Source organism: Heptranchias perlo, chromosome 38, assembly GCF_035084215.1.
Source record: "Heptranchias perlo isolate sHepPer1 chromosome 38, sHepPer1.hap1, whole genome shotgun sequence".
In the NCBI taxonomy this organism is placed as follows: domain Eukaryota; kingdom Metazoa; phylum Chordata; class Chondrichthyes; order Hexanchiformes; family Hexanchidae; genus Heptranchias; species Heptranchias perlo.
In genome coordinates this window covers 10,262,527-10,284,775 of record NC_090362.1, presented here as the reverse complement: position 1 = coordinate 10,284,775, position 22,249 = coordinate 10,262,527, and the positions used below count along the sequence as shown (strand labels likewise).

General features: G+C 43.3%; 1 protein-coding gene across 3 annotated transcripts in view; it reads left to right on the top strand.

Moving 5' to 3' along the window:
- The window catches only part of LOC137304728 (leucine-rich repeat-containing protein 49-like), a 238,100-nt gene that overhangs the window by 202,234 nt on the left and 13,617 nt on the right, over nucleotides 1–22,249 (top strand). For all 3 annotated transcript variants that reach the window (XR_010958635.1, XR_010958634.1, XM_067973404.1), the window contains exon 15: nucleotides 11,376–11,485. Coding sequence is in view for 1 of the 3 variants with exons in the window: in XM_067973404.1 (XP_067829505.1) it covers nucleotides 11,376–11,485 (110 nt within the window). In the remaining 2 variants the exon portion in view is untranslated. The remainder of the gene's footprint in view (nucleotides 1–11,375; nucleotides 11,486–22,249) is intronic.

Below are 22,249 nucleotides of genomic sequence, written 5' to 3'. Positions count from 1 at the left end.
GGAAAATGTGAGGTTATGCACTTTGGCAGGAAAAATCAGAGAGCATGTTATTATCTTAAAGGCGAGAAACTGGAAAGTACTGCAGTACAAAGGGATCTGGGGGTCCTAGTGCAAGAAGATCAAAAAGTTAGTATGCAGGTGCAGCAGGTGATCAAGAAGGCCAACGGAATGTTGGCTTTTATTGCTCGGGGGATAGAATATAAAAACAGGGAGGTATTGCTGCAGTTATATAAGGTATTGGTGAGACCGCACCTGGAATACTGCATACAGTTTTGGTGTCCATACTTAAGAAAAGACATACTTGCTCTCGAGGCAGTACAAAGAAGGTTCACTCGGTTAATCCCGGGGATGAGGGGGCGGACATATGAGGAGAGGTTGAGTAGATTGGGACTCTACTCATTGGAGTTCAGAAGAAGGAGAGGCGATCTTATTGAAACATATAAGATTGTGAAGGGGCTTGATCGGGTGGATGCGGTAAGGATGTTCCCAAGGATGGGTGAAACTAGAACTAGGGGGCATAATCTTAGAATAAGGGGCTGCTCTTTCAAAACTGAGATGAGGAGAAACTTCTTCACTCAGAGGGTAGTAGGTCTGTGGAATTTGCTGCCCCAGGAAGCTGTGGAAGCTACATCATTAAATAAATTTAAAACAGAAATAGACAGTTTCCTAGAAGTAAAGGGAATTAGGGGTTACGGGGAGCGGGCAGGAAATTGGACATGAATTTAGATTTGAGGTTAGGATCAGATCAGCCATGATCTTATTGAATGGCGGAGCAGGCTCGAGGGGCCGATTGGCCTACTCCTGCTCCTATTTCTTATGTTCTTATGTTCTTATGTAGTGTTTTATACAATTCTAGCATAACCTCCCTGCTCTTATATTCTGTGCCTCAGCTAATAAAGGCAAGAATCATGTATGCCTTCTTAACCACCTTATCTACCTGTCCTGCTACCTTCAGGGATCTGTGGACATGCACTCCAGGGTCCCTCTGTTTTTCTACACATCTCAGTATCCTACCATTTATTGTGTATTCCCTTGCCTTGTTTACCCTTCTCAAATGTATTACCTCACACTTCTCCAGATTGAGTTCCATTTGCCACTTTTCTGACCACCTCACCTGTCGATTGATATCTTCCTGCAGTCTGCAGCTTTCTTCCTCACTATGAACCACATGGACAATTTTTCTATCATCTGCAAACTTCTTAATTATGCCCCCTACATTTAAGTCTAAAGCATTGATATAGACCACAAAAAGCAAGGGACCTATTACTGAGCCTTGCGGAACCCCACTAGAAACAGCCTTCCAGTCATAAAAACACTTGTCGACCATTACCCTTTGTTTCCTGCCACTGAGCCAATTTTGGATCCAACTTGCCACTTTCCCTTGGCTTCCCCATAAGCTTTTACTTTTCTGATCAGTCTGCCATGTGGGACCTTGTCAAAAACCTTACTAAATTCCATGTAGACTACATCAAACGCGCTGCTCTTCTTCGACCCTCCTTGTTGCCTCCTCAAAAAATTCAATCAAGTTAGTCAGACACGACCTCCCCTTAACAAATCTATGCTGACTCTCCTTGATTAATCCGTGCCTTTCTAAATGACGATTAATACTGTCCCTCAGATTTATTTCCAATAATTTGCCCACCAACGAGGTTAGGCTGACTGGCCTGTAATTACTCGGTCGATCCCTTTCTCCCTTTTTAAACAACGATACAACGTTAGCAGTCCTCCGGCACCACGCCTATAACCAGAAAGGATTGGAAAATGATGGCCAGAGCCTCCGCTATTTCCTCCCTTGCTTCTCTTAACATCTTGAGATACATTTCATCCAGGCCTGGCGATTTATCACTTTCAAAAGTGCTAATCTCCCTAATATTTCCTCTCTCACTATGTTTGTCCCATCCAATAATTCACACTTCTCCTTAACTACAATGTCTGCATCGTCCCCCTCTTTTGTGATGACAGATGCGAAGTATTCATTAAGAACCATACCCACGTCTTCCGCCTCCATGCACAGGTTATCTTTATGGTCTCTAATAGGCCCTTACTCTTTCCTTAGTTATCCTCTTGCTCTTTATGTATTTATAAAACATCTTTGGGTTTTCCTTGATTTTACTTGCCGACATTTTGTCATGCCCTCTCTTTGCTTTCCTAATTTCTTTTTTTAATTTCACCCCTGCACTTTCTATACTCCTCTAGGCTTTCTGCAGAATTGAGCTCTCGGTATCTGACATAAGCTTCCCTTTTTTGCCTTTTCCTACTTTGTATGCTCCTTGACGTCCAGGGGGCTCTAGATTTGGGAGTCCCACCCTTTTTCTTTGTGGGAACATATTTGTTCTGAACCCTAACTATCTCCTCCTTGAATGCCTCCCACTGCTCTGACACTGATTTACCTTCAAGTAGCTGTTTCCCGTCCACTTATGCTAAATCACATCTCAGCTTAGTAAAATTGGCCTTTCCCCAATTGAGAACTTTTACTCCGGGTCTGTCTTTGTCCTTTTCCATAACTATGCTAAATCTAACTGAAATATGATCACTATCACCAAAATTCTCTCCCACTGATACCCCTTCCACCTGCCCAGCTTCATTCTCTAAAACTAAGTCCAGAACTGCCCCCCTCTTGTTGGGCTTGCTACGTACTGACTAAAAAAGTACTCCTGAATGCGTTTTAAGAATTCTGCACCCTCTATACCTTTTACACTGATTCTATCCCAGTTAATATTAGGGTATTTGAAATCCCCTACTGTTGCTGCCCTATTGTTTTTGCACTTCTCAGAAATTTGCCAACATATTTGCTCTTCTATCTCCCTCTGACTGTTTGGGGGTCTATAGTACACTCCCAGCAGTTTGATTGCCCCTTTTTTGTTCTTTAGTTCCACCCATATGGCCCCAGTTGATGATCCTTCTAACATATTATCCCTCCTCATAACTGTAATTGTTTCTTTAACCAATATTGCGACCTGCCTTCTCCTCCTTTATCCCCCTCTCTATCTCGTCTGAAAACCCAGTAACCAGGAATGTTGAACTGCCATTTCTGCCCCTCTTTAAGCCATATTTCAGTAATAGCTATGATATCATACTTCCACGTGTCTATCTGTGCCCTCAGCTCATCTTCCTTATTCACTAGACTCCTTGCATTGAAGTTTATACCAATAAGCACTGCCAAACTCTTTTGTTATCTATTTTTTAGCCATTGTTTCCTCTGCCTTCCAAACTCGCTTGCTAATTTTCTGCCTTCCGTTTCCAGCTTTGCTTCTCTCCCTTCTGAATCTGCGCTCAGTTTCCCATCTCCCTGCCAAGCTAGTTTAACCCTCCCCAACAGCACTAGCAAACCTCCCCGCTTTGATATTGGTCCTGGTCCTGTTGAGGTTTTTTTTTATACATTCATGGGATGTGGGCATTGCTGGCAAGACCAGCATTTATTGCCCATCCCTAATTGCCCTTGAAAAGGTGGTGGTGAGCCGCCTTCTTGAACCGCTGTAGTCTGTGTGGTGAAGGTTCTCCCACAGCACTGTTAGGTAGGGAGTTCCAGGATTTTGACCCAGTGACGATGAAGGAATGGTGATATATTTCCTTGTCAGGATGACATGTGACTTGGAGGGAACGTGCAGGTGGTGTTGTTCCCATGCGCCTGCTGCCCTTGTCCTTCTAGGTGGTAGAGGTCCTGGGTTTGGGAAGTGCTGTCGAAGAAGCCTTGGCGAGTTGCTGCAGTGCATCCTGTGGATGGTACACACTGCAGCCACAGTGCACCAGTGGTGGAGAGAGTGAATGTTTAAGGTGGTGGATGGGGTGCCAATCAAGCAGGCTGCTTTGTCCTGGATGGTGTCGAGCTTCTTGAGTGTTATTGGAGCTGCATTCATCATTGTAGATGGTGGAAAGCCTTTGGGGAGTCAGGAGGTAAGACACTCGCCGCAGGATACCCAGTGCCACTTGATAGCACTGTCAACGACACCTTCCATCACTTTGCTGATGTTTGAGAGTAGACTGATGGGGCGGTAATTGGCCGGATTGGATTTGTCCTGCTTTTTGTGTACAGGACATACCTGGACAATTTTCCACTTTGTCGGGTAGATGCCAGTGTTGTAGCTATACTGGAACAGCTTGGCTAGAGGTGCGGCTAGTTCTGGAGCACAAGTCTTCAGCACGACAGCCGGGATGTTGTCAGGGCCCATAGATTTTGCTGTATCCAATGCACTCAGCTGTTCCTTGATATCGCGTGGAGTGAATCGAATTGGCTGAAGACTGGCTTCTGTGATGGTGGGGATCTTGGGAGGAGGTCAAGATAGATCATCCATTCGGCACTTTTGGCTGAAGATAGTTGCAAACGAATCAGCCTTGTTTTTTGTACTCACGTGCTGAGCTCTGCCATCATTGAGGATGGGGATGTTCACGGAGCCTCCTCCTCCCGTTAGTTGTTCAATTGTCCACCGCCATTCACGACTGGATGTGGCAGGACTGCTGGGCTTTGATCTGATCCATTGGTTGTGGGATAGCTCAGCTCTGTCTAAAGCATGCTGCTTTCCATTGTTTAGCAAGCATGTAGTCCTGTGTTGTTGCTTCACCAGATTGGCATTCATTTTTAGGTATGCCTGGTGCTGCTCCTGGCATGCTCTTCTACACTCCTCATTGAACCAGGGTTGATCCCCTGGCTTGTTGGTAATGGTAGAGTGAGGGATCTGCTGGGCTGTGAGGTTGAGGTGCAACCCGTCTGGCTTGTACAGGTCCCACCTCCCCAAGAACTGGTCCTAATGCCCCAGGAATCTAAAGCCCTCCCTCCTGCACCATCTCTCCAGCCACACATTCATCTGTACTACCCTCCTATTTCTGTAATTACTAGCACGTGGCATTGGGAGTATTCCGGAGATTACTACCTTTGAGGTCCTGCTTATTGGTCTCTTTCCTAGCTCCCTAAAATCTGCCTGCAGGGCCTCATCCCTCTTTCTACCTTTATCATTGGTACATATGGACCACGACCTCTGGGTCAATGGGTTAAATGGTGTTGTAGGAAAAATCACTGCTACACAAACCCAGGCAGCACTTTAAGAAAGAGTTGAGTTGTTATGTTCTATTCTAAAACTTGCACTGCCAGACACTGAATATCTGAATATTCTCACTGCCAACTAGCACACAGAATAATGAATGTCAGTTATGCACTGTAATCTTAAAGTTGTTTGGGAAAATGTTGAATGAGTGGGGCGTATGCATCACAACCGTAAAATGCCAGTCACGTCTGTGAAATTTTAACAAGTGTTGGATCAACACAAAGAAGAAAAGAAAACTTTGGAAATGGGGCAGAGATGCTACTGGAGCGTGGGGCTGTATACCCTGCAGTGCATGGAGTTTAGGGCTCCCCCAGATGGGCAACAATCCAGCCATGTGGTTTAAATTGCTAAAGAGTTACATTTTATTGTCAGATTATTGGAACCAATTATATTTCATGGTGTACTCTAATCACACAGATTCGTCAATACTTTTCTCCGTGACCCTGTAAATCAGCACATTTTTAATAACTGCCCCGAAAGGTTTACATTGTAAAGAATCATACGTCGTAAAAATTGACTAGAGTCGGTTTACTGTTTTAAAAAAAACACAGGCTTTTAGTTGTAAAAGTAAAGTGAATAATTATTTGTATAATGTGCTTACCTGAGATATTTTACAACACTTGCAAGGAGAAATAACGAACAGCATGGGACATGGTTAGTCAGAAGTCCAATAATCATTTTACTTAACAAACTATAATTCTATTCTAAAAATACATTTGTACCAATTAAAACAGCACAGTTACACTCAATGTACTCAGTCCTGTGGAGAGCGTGCAGCAAGAAAGTGTGGAATTCTGTGGCACACATTCTCTCATTCTTTCGCAACAGAACAATAAAACCTTTGTAATTCGGTCAGATAATGAACAGCACACGCTATTGGATCAGTTGAAGTTTGGATCAGATGTCAGCCGTGGCTCAGTGGGTAGCACTCTCTCCCCTCCAAGTCAGAAGGTTGTGGGTTCAAGTCCCACTCCAGCGACTTGAGCACATAATTTGGCCTGACACTCCAGTGCAGTACTGAGGGAGTGCTGCACAGTCGGAGATGCCGTCTTTTGGATGAGATGTAAAATCGAGGCCTCGTCTGCCCTCTCGGGTGGACGTAAAAGATCACATAGCACTATTTCGAAGAAGAGCAGGTGAGCTCTCCCGGTGTCCTGGCCAACATTTATCCGTCAGCCAATATTTATCCGTCAACCAACATCACTAAAACAGATGATATGGTCATTATCCCATTGCTGTTTGTGGAATCTTGCTGTGCATAAATTGGCTGCCACGTTTCCCTACAACAGTGATTACACTTCAAAAGTACTTCATTGGTTGTGACGCGCTTTGGGTTGTCCTGAGGTTATGAAAGACGCTATATAAATGCAAGTTCGTTCTTTCTTTCATAGAACTTTGTATCCACCGGGCATTATTTTTAGTTGAGAACAGGATTGCAGCTCTCAATGTAGCAGTCATTTGGCCACCAACATCTAAAACATGGCAACTAGAAGTAATTTAGTGGCTTTAAAGGTAGTTTTAAAGCTTTTTAGACCATTAAAAGTTTTTATCTTGTATTGCTTAATGGCAATCATTCTTACCTAAAATGGTCAGTGAACTTGAAATAGGTGTATAAGCTCCACAGATATAAGGACAGATGAGGGAGGTTATTCAGCCCATTGAGCTCATCCATCCACAGAAAGCTATGGTTCCCCATCACAGTATTCAACTGATTTTTAAATCATTCCAAAGTATTTGCCTCCTCTATCCTACCCAGAGATCATTTCAAGTATTAATCACTCTGTGTGAAGAAGTGTTTTCTGACATCAACAGCAATAACAGCTTGCATTTATGTAGTACTTTTAATGTAAAAAAAACCCCAAGGTGCTTCACAAATAGGTGTAAGAGAACAGGTGCCAAGCCAGGAAGAGAAAGATTAGAAGGGGGACCAAAAGCCTGGTGAAAGTGATGGGTCTCGAGGGGATTTTTGAAGAGACAGAGGTAGAGAGGTTTAGTGAGGGAGTTTCAAAGAATGAGACCAAGGTAGCTGTAGGCTCCGTCACCAATGGTGCGGCAAAGGGAGGAGGGGGAAGCTGCATAAAAAGCCAGAGTCAGAGAAATGGAGCATTCAGGATGGGATATAGGACTGTGGCAGATCACAGAACTAAGGTTGGGTAAGGCCATGGAGGGATTTATAGTCCAGGATAAGAATTCTGAAATTAATGGCCAGGAGTTTCAGCATGATTTCCACCCAGAAAACAACTTAATCTGGACAGAACCAAATCAAATAGCGCAAAAGATTGCAGAATTTTAAGCATGAGTTGCACCCATCACCAGATTATGCCCACATATCCGCGATTTTTTAAGCTTGTTCAGCAGTCTTTGCCTGAACTCCCACCCACTAAACTGGCCATGCCCCCAGGTCAGAAAGGCGAGTTTCCGCTGACTGCACTCGTTTGGGGGTTCATCACGTTGCGTCCAGATTCTTGGGAGCACAAGTACCCGTGGTCACATGACTGGAACATTAATCACCTGACCAGCAGTCAATTGAAGCCACAGGTTTGCCCTGCCACTGCAGAAATTATCAATTAGTTTAAAAAGTTGAAGAATGGCTCATTTCCTGTCAATCCCACTCTTCTTATTCCTTTTGCTGCCTTGATTGTGCTGATTCATGGGAGATTTTATGTTCTGGCTTACATTAATGCCAAATTCTACTCCATAATATCGTCCACTCTGCTCCCTCAACCCTTCTGCTGAAACCCTCATCCATCCCTATATTGCAATGCTCTTTTAGCCAGCCTTCCATCCTGCACCCACCTATAAACTTCATCTCGTCCAAAATTCTGCTGTCTATATCTATCCCACATCAAGCCCTGTTCACCCATCACCCCTCTCCTCGCTGACCTTTATTGGCTTCTGGTTCCCCAACGTGTCTGATTTAAAGTTCTCATCCTCGTGTTTAAAACCCTCCATGGCCTGGCCCCTCTCTAACTCTAACCTACATTAGTGCTGCAACTCCCCCACCCCACCACCTCCACTCTGAACTCTCCATTCCTCTAACTCCAGCTTCTTCTGCATCGTCACCCCCTTCGCCACACCAAAGGTGGACTTGCCTTCAGCCACCCAGGCCAACAATTTCCTCTCTGAAACTTGGAATTTCCTCTCTGAACCCTTCTTAAAACCCACCTCTTTGAACAAGCTTTTGGTCACCCTTCCTAATATTTCCTTCTTTGACTCAGCGTTAATTTGTTTAATTACGCTTTGGGACATTCATCTACATTAAAGGTGCTATATAAATGCCAGTTGTTGTTTCCCTGATTTGAGGTATCCAGAGAAATCAGATTCTGAAGCTATTAAACTGGCTTTTTAATTCTTTGAAGGAGTTGAGCATGTCTTTTATTTTTGTGATTCCTTTAACCTGCCCACTCTTGAAGGTGAAAAGTTTGATATTTATTAGCATTTTTGTATTATACCACAGGGATGTATTCATGGGACTGCCTGTTGTTTTAGAATCATAGAATGTTACAACACGGAAACATGCCATTAGGTCTGTCAAATTTCTGCAGTGTTTTTCTCCATATGAGCAACCTAGTCTAATCCCACTTTCCTGCCTTCTCCCCATATCCTTTTAATGTTCCTCTTTTTCAAACAAATATCTGATTTCCTTATAAAACAATTTATGACCTTTGCCTTAACAACAGTTTGTGGCAGAGAATTCCCTGCTCTAACCACCCCATGCATAGAGAATTTTTTCCCAGCTCGCCTTTAATTCTTTTTGTGATTATCTTAAAATTGTTCGCTCTCATTGTTTCCACTGTTTGGCAAAACAATAATCTATTGCTATTTGACTTATCATAATTCTTCATAATCTTGAAGACTTCTATCAGTTCACCTCTTAACCACCTCAGCTCTAACGAAAATAACACAAACTTATCAAGTCTCTAAGATAACTAAAGCCTAGCATCACTGGTATTAAATTAGTGGATTCCTTCTGCACCCTCTTCATGGCCTTTACATCCTTCCTCAAGTAAGTCACCCAAAACTGAACACAATATTCTAACTGCAACGTAACCAATGATTTGTATAGTGTTGAGCATTACCTCTTCTTTTGTTCTCTATATCGTTATTTATAAACCTAGGGTCCCATATGCTTTTTTAAAACAGTTTTATCAAATTGTCCTCTCACTTTTGAAGATCTGTATATCTAAACCCCAAGTCTTTTTGCTGCTCTACTTTGTCATATCTGTACACCACTGATCTGTTTTTGAATGTTTCCCATAGCAGTTTCTTACTTAGCAATTTTTATTTCCAGATTACCATAGTAGGTACAGCACAAGAGGAGGCCATTTGGCCCATCGTGCCTGTGTCGGATCTTTGAAAGTTATCCGATTAGTCTCATTCCCCTGCTCTTTCCCCATAGCCCTCTAAATTTATTCCCTTCAAGTATTTATCCAATTCCCTTTTGAAAGTTACTATTGAATCTGCTTCCACCACCCTTTCAGGCAGTGCATTCCAGATCACCACAACTCACTGCGTTAAAAAAAATGTTTCCTCATGTTGCCTCTGGCTCTTTTGCCGATCACCTTAAACCTGTATCCTCTGGTTACCAATCCTTCTGCCACTGGAAACAGTTTCTCCTTATTTACACTATCAAAAGCGTTCCTTTAAAATTGTACCATTTAGTTTACATTGCCTCTCATTCTTCCTACGAAAAGGTATCACTTCACACTTCTCTGCGTTAAATTTCATCTGCCATGTGTCTGCCCATTTCACGAGTCTGTGTGCTCCTGAGGTCTGTTACTATCCTCCACATTGTTTACTACATTTCTGAGTTTTGTGTCATCTGCAAACTTTGAAATTATACCCTCTACCCAATTCCAGGCCATTAATATATATCAAAATATATTTATCCTAATACTGACCCATGGGGAACACCACTGTATACTTCCCTCCAGTCTGAGGGAAGTATACAGTGGTAATCTGTACAACCTCCACGAGTTCTCTTTTTAGCTGATTAAAATTAGCTTTTCTTTCGAGTCAACTACCTTTATCTTTAACGGCTCCCTCTCCTTTTCAGCTCCTATGTCGAACCTAGATATGTTATGATCACTACTTTCTAGATGTTCCCTGACCCTTGCTTTACCTACTTCGCCCACATAATTTCCTAAAACTGGATCCAGCATTGCCTTTTTCCTTGTTGGATTAAAAATGTACTAATTTAGAAAGCAATCTTAGAGACATTGTATAAACTGACTCATTTTTGCCCTTTGCATTATTTTTACCCCATCTACCTTTCGATAATTAGTCACCCATTATTTTGGCTTTATTGTTCCTGGATTTTTTCTCATTTGCCTAGATATCTTTTTCTCTAACTCTTCTCCACTGTTTGGCAGTCAAAATATATTCCTAGTAGAGTAACAGTTCCCTTCTAATTCATAAACACATTTAAAAAAAAATCAATGTAACTTTTTCACCATCCCCTATATCATCCCTATAAAACACTGGTTATGCCTCAGCTAGAATATTGTGTTCAGTTCTGGGCACCACACTTTAGGAAGGATGTCAAGGCCTTAGAGAGGGTGCAGAAGAGATTTACTAGAATAATACCAGGGATGAGGGACTTCAGTTATTTGGTGAGACTGGAGAAGCTGAAGTTGATCTCCTTACAGCAGAGAAGGTTAAGGGGAAATTTGATAGAGGTGTTCAAAATCATGAACGGTTTTGCTGAGTAAATAAGGAGAAACTGTTTCCAGTGGCAGAAGGGTCGGTAACCAGAAGACACAGATTTAAGATGATTGGCAAAAGAACCAGAGGGGACATGAGGAAACATTTTTTTTACGCAGCGAGTTGTTATGATCTGGAATGCACTGTCTGAAAGGATGGTGGAAGCAGATTTAATAGTAACTTTCAAAAGGAAATTGGATAAATACTTGAAGGAGAAAAATTTACAGGGCTATGGAAAAAGAGCAGGGGAGTGGGACTGATTGGATCGCTCTTTTAAAGAGCCAGGTCAGGCACGATGGGCCGAATGGCCTCCTTCTGTGCTGTATGATACTATGAAACTGTTCTAGAGTTGTAATGGAATCTTTGGTTAACACTTTGATGTTATAGAGTACGTGCATAAGTTAAAGTATTTTCATGCGTTTGTATAAACATTGCTTATCACTAGTTTGGGTGGAAGGATGACTGAAATGTTTACAATTGTCTGCTTCTGCATTAGAGCAACACATTTCTTCCCATTATTTTCATTAGGACCTTCATCAGCACCTTGTACCAATATGATGTGAAAGTATTTATTGGTAATGTCCTTAATATACTTAGGTTAAAGCACGTTATTTTTCTTTTAATCTGTAACAGGTAACTCCCATGGATTTAGTAATGGGTGAGCGACTCTTTGGCATTCTGGCACGTGTGGCTGCCTCAGAACTCCCCCAGCCTCGGTTGCTTTCATTGCTGGGAGAAATCAAGTAAGAGTTAACAGTATATGATGGTATAGATAAAAGATCAGTTCATATGCACTACAAAATATCCACTGCTATATTCTTAGCAATTTGTAAAAAGGTTCAACTTTATTCTACATGTAACCCATGTTGCACCTCCCCTGAAGTGCTGAACGGGGCAGTGTAGAGGGAGCTGTGCTGTAATTGTCAGCCATGGCTCACTGGTAGCGCACTCACCTCTGGGTCAGAGGTCGTGGGTTCAAGTCCCACTCTAGAGTCTTCAGCACAAAATCTAGGCTGACACTCCAGTGCAATATTGAAGGAGTGCTGCACTGTTAGAGGTGCCGTCTTTCGAATGAGACGTAAAACTGATGCTCCATCTGCCCTCTCAGGTGGACGTAAAAGATCCTATGGCACTATTTCAAAGAAGAGCAGGGGAGTTCTCCGCGGTGTCCTGGCCAATATTTATCCCTCAATCAACATCACTAAAACAGATTATCCAGTCATTATCACATTGCTGTTTGTGGGATCTTGCTGTGCACAAATTGGCTGCTGCGTTTCCCATTACGACAGTGACTACACTTCAAAAATTACCTCATTGGCTGAAAAGCACTTTGGGATGTCCTTTGGAAAAGGCACTATATAAATGTAAGTTCTTTCTTGTTTCTTTCCCTCTTACTTACCTGACCTGGGAATGCTTAATACTGATACTAGGGCCTAGACGATTCTTGTGTTTCCAAACATTTTCAGGCAGATATCACATGACTGGAAGAGGAAACTAGATTAAGGAGGCATAGCACTGAATCCTGACATATAAAAAAACCTCCTCCAAATGTGATGTCAGTGGGCATGAACACCTACTGAAATACTGGCCACCACATGCAAGACACTTATGGTCCTTTCATGTCCCACATTGAATTTCCTTCTCTTACTGCCAGTAACCCACCTTCTAAATAAATACGAGTATAAAAGATTGCTAGGTAGCTGCAGACTAGCAGAAGTGGATATTAAGGGCTACCTTCTGAAGATTCTGTATTAGTTTCTACTTTGCTGCTGAAAACATTTTTTTGTGGTTTCTCGGCCTTGCTGATTGGTTTCAGCATTGCTCTTGGTACTTCAATTTATTTCACTTTTAGTATTCACCACTGGAGTCAGTGGTGTTGCCCTTCGGGATCCCCTTTTACCTGTGCTATGAAGACGACCAGGAGGAGCAACACAGGGAAGCCAGGCTGATCAAGCATAATAGGAGGCGTACAGCACCTACCTGCAAGTACCCATCCCTCTTGAGGCTTAGGAAAGCTGCATTTCTCTTATGAGGCAATACAGTAATTGTGCCACCTGCTTGTCCCGGCCCTGGAACCCACTTCTACCTGAGGCACTGATTGCTCATGTCAGTAAAAATCAAAGTAGCACTAAAGTTCTGTGTCTCTGGCTATTTTCAGGTCATATCGGGGGACATGTGTAACATCCATGAATCGACTGTCTACCGATGCATTGTTTGCACAAGCTACCCAGCTCATAACCTTTCCTGTGGACCTAACATATCACTGTGAGAAGGGCAGTCAAGCTTTTATTAGAGTGTTAGGATTTCCCATGTGCAAAGTGTAATCCACCACTTGGCCATACATGTTTTTTTCAACTTTCTTAATGAGACAGGGTTTCACTGTATCACCATGCATCTGGTGTGTGATGAGACCTATCTCATAATGAATGTGAATGCTTGCTATCAAAGGAGCTGATATGATTCTTTTATTTTAAGATAATCTACCTTTCCACCACTGGATGGCTGATCCAAGATCAGAGCAATCCTCTGCAGCAGTAGCTGATGGCTCTAGTTTGTTTCTCTAGGACCCCATTGAACACAATACAGTGAGTCTAGCCAGGGTATGGTTTGTTGTATGCTACACAATTTTACATTCCACAAAGGAGTCCGTGATTAATGCCCTGGAGGGGAAAGTGAAAGGTGAACAAGGCAAGTGGGATAAGTAAACATCCCAGGTCTACAATTAAAAGCACTTGAACATTTTCAATTATCTGGAAGCTTGGAACTATGTCACAATGTTACTGCAATTTAGTCTGTATTGTCCAGATCTGATTCCAGTTTCACAACACGTTCTTTGAAATGTGATTAGCTTCTCTTTCACCCTGACACAGCCTGAGAGGAAAAGCTATCACCTGGCATCCTGCACTCCCTCCATATCTTTCACATTGACTCAAGAGGAATAGAATGAATTGTGGGTCAGAAGAGAATGGACCAGTAATTGCCGGATGTCTGAGTTGAAGACATTTGCTGATTACTTGAAGATTCACAGAAACCTGGTTGTTGAAGAATTGTCATGTTGTTCTGCTGTTTCTCCATTTATCTCTGGAATAATGTCAGAAACCTTCCCAGAGGTGGAGAGAAGACAACTTTTGTGATAATTGTGAATTGCTCTATCTCCCCTTTTGGGAGTACTGAGATGACATCTTTTCACTAGTCTGGCAGCAGTCCAACTTCCCAGCTATTACTTGATCCGATTTACTTATTTACCGCCCAGACCATTCTCAAAAATGTCATAATGAACATCAGAATCGCATAAGTAGAATGCACTGGCAGAGGTTGCTATCTGTGAAACTTCTGATACCTGAACATCCTTGTGGGAAAACCTGAGGACACGGGGGAGATAAAGCTGAGGCTGTGCTAGGCCAGCCATGCAGCCAGCAAACATCCTGATGCAAAAAGCAGTGACCTGGAAACTTAAAATGACAAAAAATTAAACGCTATTTAAAGATGGGAAGGTGGTGAAATTGATTTAAAAAGAACAGCGAAAATGGTGGAGCAATATAACAACATAAAAAGGTGCGCAATGGCAGGAGAGCTGTTAGTGCGTCAGCAAATAGCATGGAAGAGAAAGTTAAAACCCACTTAAGGTTGTTTGTGTTACTGTTCAAGGTATCCTAACATGGTAGAGGTCAGTTATAGGTGGAAACCATCAGGAAGCTGATCATATGGGCAGGTCTGTCCAATTTTTATTTTCTGTCTGTAAAGGTTTGCTACTGGGTCACCATTAGGCTGGGTAGGTCACCACTTTCCAGTTGGGATGTCAACTGCATCACTGAAAATGTCCCATGCTCGGAGGGTGAGGGGGTGTTTGAGATGGGAATCTGCTTGTTGATGCGAAAACAGTGTTTGCCATTGTTGAATTTTGTGTCCAGAAAATATGGAAGAAATAGGAAAAGAATAATTTATAGGATTAGGGTGTAATTACCAAAAACAGCCAGGTAGAGGTGTTCAAACCTGCCCTTGACATCAAGGCAGCATTTGACCGCGTGTGGCACCAAGGAGCCCTGGCAAAATTGAAGTCAATGGGAATCAGGGGAAAAACTCTCCAGTAGCACAAAGGAAGATGGTAGTTGTTGTTGGAGGCCAATCATCTCAGCCCCAGGGCATTGCTGCAGGAGTTCCTCAGGGCAGTGTCCTAGGCCCAACCATCTTCAGCTGCTTCATCAATGACCTTCCCTCCATCATAGCTATACAAAACCCTGGTTAAGCTATACAAAACCCTGGTTAGACCGCACCTGGAGTACTGTGAGCAGTTCTGGACCCCGCCTTCGGAAGGACAGACTGGCCTTGGAGGGAGTGTAGCGTAGGTTTACTAGAATGATACCCGGACCTCAAGGGTTAAGTTACGAGGAGAGATTACACAAATTGGGGTTGTATTCTCTAGAGTTTCGAAGGTTAAGGGGTGATCTGATCGAAGTTTATAAGATATTAAGGGGAACAGATAGGGTGGATAGAGAGAAACTATTTCCGCTGGTTGGGGATTTTAGGAGTTGGGGGCACAGTCTAAAAATTAGAGCCAGACCTTTCAGGAGCAAGATTAGAAAACATTTCTACACACAAAGGGTTGTAGAAGTTTGGAACTCTTCCGCAAACGGCAATTGATACTAGCTCAATTGCTAAATTTAAATCTGAGATAGATAGCTTTTTGGCAACCAAAGGTATTAAGGGATATGGGCCTAAGGCAGGTATATGGAGTTAGATCACAGATCAGCCATGATCTTATCAAATGGCGGAGCAGGCACGAGGGGCTGAATGGCCTACTCCTGTTCCTATGTTCCTATAAGGTCAGAAATGAGGATGTTCGCTGATGATTGCACAGTGTTCAGTTCCATTCGTAACCCCTCAAATAACGAAGCAGTCCGAGCCCGCCTGCAGCAAGACCTGGACAACATCCAGCTTGGGCTGATAAGTGGCAAGTAACATTCGCACCAGACAAGTGCCAGGCAATGACCATCTCCAACAAGAGAGAGTCTAACCACCTCCCCTTGACATTCAACGGCATTACCATCACCGAATTCCCCCACCATCAACATCCTGAGGGTCACCATTGACCAGAAACTTAACTGGACCAGCCATATAAATACTGTGGCTACAAGAGCAGGTCAGAGGCTGGGTATTCTGCAGCGAATGACTCACCTCCTGACTCCCCAAAGCCTTTCCACCATCTACAAGGCACAAGTCAGGAGTGTGATGGAATACTCTCCACTTGCCTGGATGAGTGCAGCTCCAACAACACACAAGAAGCTCGACACCATCCAGGACAAAGCAGCCCGCTTGATTGGCACCCCATCCACCACCCTAAACACTCACTCCCTTTACCACCGGCGCACTGTGGCTGCAGTGTGTACCATCCACAGGATGCACTGCAGCAACTCGCTAAGACTTCTTCGACAGCACCTCCCAAAACGACGACCTCTACCACCTAGAAGGACAAGAGCAGCAGGTACGTGGGAACAACACCACCTGCATGTTCCCCATCAAGTCACACACCATCCCGACATGGAAATATATTGCCGTTCCTTCATCGTCGCTGGGTCAAAATCCTGGAACTCCCTTCCTAACAGGACTGTGGGAGAACCTTCACCACACGGACTGCAGCGGTTCAAGAAGGCGGCTCACCACCACCTTCTCGAGGGCAATTAGGGATGGGCAATAAATGCCGGCCTCGCCAGCGACGCCCACATCCCACGAACAAATAAAAAAAAACTCAGAGATCTGGCTTCACACATTCTAGCAGTAAGCAGTCAGGGGCTCAGTGAGTGCATCATATCACTGGCGAACTGTGGACTCGGGAAATAATCAAAATTTCACAAAGAAAGCTTGACACTCTTTGCACCTGGTCTGATTCGTAGCAAATTAAGTTCAGTACAGACAAATGCAAGGTGCTAAATATGCAAATAAAAATAGGAGTCACTTTCCATCCATAGGTGAACTTTAACCTGCCAGGGGGGAAATTGAGGGACCTACATTAGCTTGTTGCATGCCTTGTCCATACATGTGAGGTGTCAATAAATAAAGCAAATAGGTTACAGTTTTTAGTGCCAAAACAGTTGAGTTCAAATCTCCAGAAGTCATTCTAAAGCTGTGCAGTGCTCTGGCCTGGCTGTACCTGGAGTGCTGTGTACAGTCCCAATTGCCATGACATAAAGAACCTATACAGGTCCTGGAAAAAGTGCAAAGAATAGTCAGTAGGCTGACTCCCAGGGTCCAAGGGAAGAGCTATGAAAAAGACTCCATAAGCTTGGCCTGTGCAGCCTCAAAGATACCTCAAAGGGGACAAATAGAAATATAAATGCTTATTTGGATAGAGAAAGTAAATCAGAAACAATACTTGCTGATACACCAGGGCAGCAGGACAAGAAAGCACAACTTCATAGTTTGAGAGAGCACCAGGAAATATTTTTTTTACACAGGTGATCAACAACTCAAACAGGTTGCTAGGAAGAGTGGTTAAGGCCAGGACACTTGGCTCATTAAAGAAATGGCTAAATGCTGTGATGGGAAGACGGTGAGGTTGGTATTCCAGAAGGATGAGATCAAATGTCCATACTTTCCCCTGTAGCAGGAATGATTGTGCACACAAAATTTGGGAAGAATCTTAACCACTGTTGCAGGTCCCAGAAGCACTACTTGCTACTGTCAAAAACTGACTACAGTCCCACTGATCCAAGTACCCTGTGATCACCGCCAAGTTCATTTTGTGGCCCCGACTGATATGGCAGCTCCCTCCCTCCCTCCCTCCGATGGCCTTCCCTGTGGCAGCTTGCTCCCTACCTCTTTTCTATCACCCCCCCCCCCCCATTGCACACGGCAGCTCAATTGGAGAAGAAGATAGAGCAGTAGAAAAATCAAAAGACAGAAAGTTAGGTGAGAGCAGCACGAGGGAAAAGAGGAGTAACAAAAGACAGGGAGAAAAGAACTCTGAAGAAGGTGAGAATAGAGAGGGAAAGCAGAAAGAGGGGGAACAGAAGAAAAAAATTCCACTCTCGCTTCATTGGCTTCTGGGCTAAAGTTTTTTGTTCCACTGACTCTCAGTCACTATTCTGCTGGTTTACTTGGCTCACCTTCATGCTTGGCAGTCTCCTGTGTTCCTCCACTGTTTTAGTTTAGGCCTTGCTCCTGATTCCCACCCCTACTATTAGTTGCTGGACCAAATTGCTGGATTTGCTCCTGTCACTGCTAAAATGGATTATCTGCCACATATAGCAAATTGCTGTTTGTGGGACCTTGCTGTGTACAAATTGTATTTGCTTACAAAATAACAGTGACAATGTTTCAAATGTAATTTGTTGGCAGTAAAACGTTTGGGACGTCCTGAGGATATGAAAGGCACTATATAAATGCAAGTCTTTCTTTCCCTAATATTGGACTGGTCCCAGTCCTTCCTCACCATGCCCAGAACTTGGCCTGTTTTAATCTAATTTCTTTCCTTGTCCTCCTGCAGATGCTCTTTGGCTGCTGTTTCTGGCCCAAGTCCCCTATCTGCCCATTGTCCTTTTTCCAGCCATTCTGGGTCCTGCTCTCCTTTATTCCTCATTAGACCATGCTCCCTTTCTTCTCCCCTTTTTTACAGTACTCCCTCCCGTGATTGTTACTCCCATTTGTCAATATGTCCCAGCTTATTTACTCTCCTGCCTGTATCCATTGTTTTCGGTGGTCACAATAAACTTTGTCCCCTTGACAATGACTCCACCCTCTCCTTGGCCTCTCACTCAGGTTCAACAGGACCTTGTGCAATCTTGGCATCCTGTTCGATCCTGAGCTGAGCTTCAAAGCCCATATAAACTCACCAATAACCTGCTCACTGACGCTCAGTTCAAGTTCGGCCAGAACCAGTTGGCTGCAGACCTCATCACAGCCTTGATCCAGACATGGACACGAGCAGAATGCCACAGGAGAGGTGAGAGTAGCTGCCCTTGACATCAAGACAGCATTTGCCAGAGTATGACACCAAGGAGCCCTAGCAAAACTGAGGTCAATGGGGGCCAAAGGGAAAGTCCTCTGGTGGTTTGGGACATAGTTGATCCGAAGGAAGATGGTTGTGATTGTCGGGGTAATCGTTGCAGCCCCAGGACATCACTGCAGCGCATGCCAGCCTACATGAGGATATGGATAACATCCAGGTTTGGAGTGACAGGTAACATTTGTGCCACATAAGTGCCAGGCAAAGACCATCTCGAACAAAAAAAAGTCCAGCCATCTCGCCCCTTGCCTTCTTCAATAGTACCACCATTGCCAAGACCCATGCCATCAATATCTTGGGGGTCACCATTGACCTGAGGCTGAACTGTACCAGCCATATCAACACCAAGGCTACAAGAGCAGGCCACACGCTGGGTACTCTGCAACAAGTGGCTCAACTTCTGATCCCTCAAAGCCCCTGCACATTCTACAAGGCTCAAGTCAGGAATGTGATGCAGTAATCACCACTTGCTTGCTGTCTTTGAACCTACTAGGTTCCGGTTGCTGGCTAACTACACTGGCTACATAGAGGATGTAAAGCATCTGCCAGGACTCGGAGAATACACACACTTAGTGTATCTTATGTTGCATTTGTGCCTGTGCTCGTGCATCAGCTCTCCAATTTAAAGAGGAAACTAGAGCATTTGTGTGTAACCAATATTGTTTGGGAAACATTACTGAACATACCGCAGGAATCAGGATTTGTTCTTGGAGATTCCAAATAATAATGTGACACGTTCTGCAGTATTGGAGATTCACTTCAGTTTGATCTATAAAGCATTTGTTGAAGGGGACAGACCATCAGCTGAAAATGTTCCAACCTACAGGTTTTAGCCAATCAACTCAGGGCTCTAAAATAAACTCATTCAAATGAGTCCCGAGCAACTGTAATCTGCCAGTTGATCATGTGAGTCATTGTGATTCTACTTATCATTCTTGCAAATATTTAAACATACATGCTTCAGATATTACTGTATTCTCACAATCCAGTAATTGAGCACTAAGAGGCTGGGAGTAGACGTTCATTGTTAGGCAAATTCTTTGGCACAGAGGCTGTATATGCTCACTCTAAACACAAAATATAGTTTGCACATTGAATGTCAATACTTCCTTTCCACAGTTTATACTTTACACAAAAAAAATTGAGTCGGGCATTTAGTGGATGCTAAGAGAAATTTTTCTAGTGCTATAAATCCTGCTGCACTGTCCCGTTAATTAAGGAAAGAAGCTTGGGGAACGTTACTGAACATACCTCCGAAAAGAAGCCTGATTCAATCCAGATGGTCATACAATGGTTCAGTTGTACTTATACTTTCCTGCTTGTTGATGTTTGTTGCTTAATCTGTTTACCAGTGGATGAGAGCTTCAATGAGATGCTATGGCTAAAACATCAGTCCTTAGGAAGGGAAATTGTCTGTGAACTATGATGAAGCAATTTGTCAAAAGCAAAATGTTTAAAATGTGATTTTAATTGGATGGTGGCAATGTGCCACAGTTGAAGCCATCGGGACCAGGATGGAGCCAGAGAGAGTGATTAGGACCGAAAAATAAGGTCATAGCACGTGACAAGAATATGCCAAAAAATTAAATGGAAAGACACCCGAGAGTGCAGCTTAATGTTCTGGAGTGAAATTACATACAGTATAATGGTTGGCTAGGAGTGTCTTACACATGTGATCCTCAATTGGTTTGAGACCTGGATATGCACAAATAACAGACATGAATGCAAATACAAAACTGAAACCAACTGGGGACCTCCTGAATACATCTGCAGTTTGTCCCCAGACTAGCTGTTGTTTTGGTCAATCATTTACAAGAAACTTTCTAATCTGTTTTGTGAGAAATGAATGATGGTGAAAACGGAGGAGAAATTAGCAGCAATAAACAAAGGGCCCAGCTGCTAGTATAATGGAATATAATGTCCGAGGTACAAGATTATAGAAAATCTACACCTTCTGTTAGATTGCAACATATGTGACTTTCAGAAAATACAGGAAGATAAAGTACCTCTTACATATTGTTAACGTTTAAACAAATAACACAAGGAAAGCTCATAAAAAATATGATTCCTGAGATCAAATATGACATCTAATGGTTCTGCAAGGTTCGGCTCCCAGCCCAGAACCCTACTAGACAGAATCACAGATTGCAAATAGGTCACTTAATACCATAGGGTGCAATCTGCAACCCGTGCCCCTGTCTAGCAAGGCTGCGCGCCAAAAGCAGAACATTGCAAAATTTATCCTTTAAGTTCAACGTGGAGGAGTCTGCAACTATGACCCTTGTAATCTTCTCACTCAATTCTCAGCTCAAAGCAGAAGTTGCGGAATGTTCGGCTTGCCCACATCTAGGAGTTTCAGCATTTCTACGTTGTTGTGCATCATTTGTATGTATAGGAATGAGACAGTGCCTGCTACCTTCTAGATTCACAGGATGTGTATTCAGTTTAATGTATAATCCAAAGGATGGCATCTCCAACAGTGCAGCACTCCTTCAGTACTACACTGAGGTGTCAGCCTATGTTATGCACTCAAGTCTCTAGAGTGGGGCTTGAACCCACGACCTTCTGATTTAGAGGTGAGAGAGCTACCACAGAGCCAGGGCAGACACCTATATACTACATTCTATCTACAATATATTCTGTATATATACTACATTCTATCTATGTGCTATATCTAATGCATATGAATTATTCACAGAAGAAATGGCTGAGATAGCGAATTTACCCTAGGGAGAATTGCAGACACAAACCCATGCCATGTAACACCATTGAGCACTAGTTGGGGTAGTCCTTACCTGCTAAAGGCACAATTCCCATGTTTTAGGCCAGGTTTTGAAATCCTGACATTGCTACCCTGGAGGTTTTGCTCCTTAATCTGTTCCCTAGCTCCTGAAACTTGCAAGACCTTAAACATGCTATTTCCTGTGTTGTTGGTTCCCATGCGAATCAGAACCTCTGGCTGTTCACCATCCCTTTCCAAACTTTTCTCCGTGTTCTCCATTATGTCCTTTCCCCTTACACATGAGAGGCAATATACCACACGGGACCCCAGGTCATGACTACAGAAAAAGTTATCTATGCCCTTAATTATAGAGTCCCCTACTTATATTGTCTTCCTATTCCCTTGTTCAGTCTCCTTCTCCTTCCCACAGTGCTCCATGGTGCTGTGGCATTCCACTTGGCTACTCTTCCGTGAGTCATTGTCTGCTTTATATGTATCAAAATGCATTTACCTGTTAGACAATTCTAGAAGCTTAGGGATCCCCTGCATTTTCAACTTTTGTTTCGTTCTGTTTGCCTTAGGGCAGTCACTCACTTATTCTCTCTTGCCTCACTATACATCTCTGACCATCTCTCAACCAGTGGGGTGACCATCATCTGAAACGTGTGTTGCAGAAAACTTCCCATTCCATTTTTTGCATGGTATGGCCAATTCTTCCTTGAGCTCAGTAATATTCAGCTTGAGAACCACAACCCTCTGACATTTCATATAAATATGTTCCCC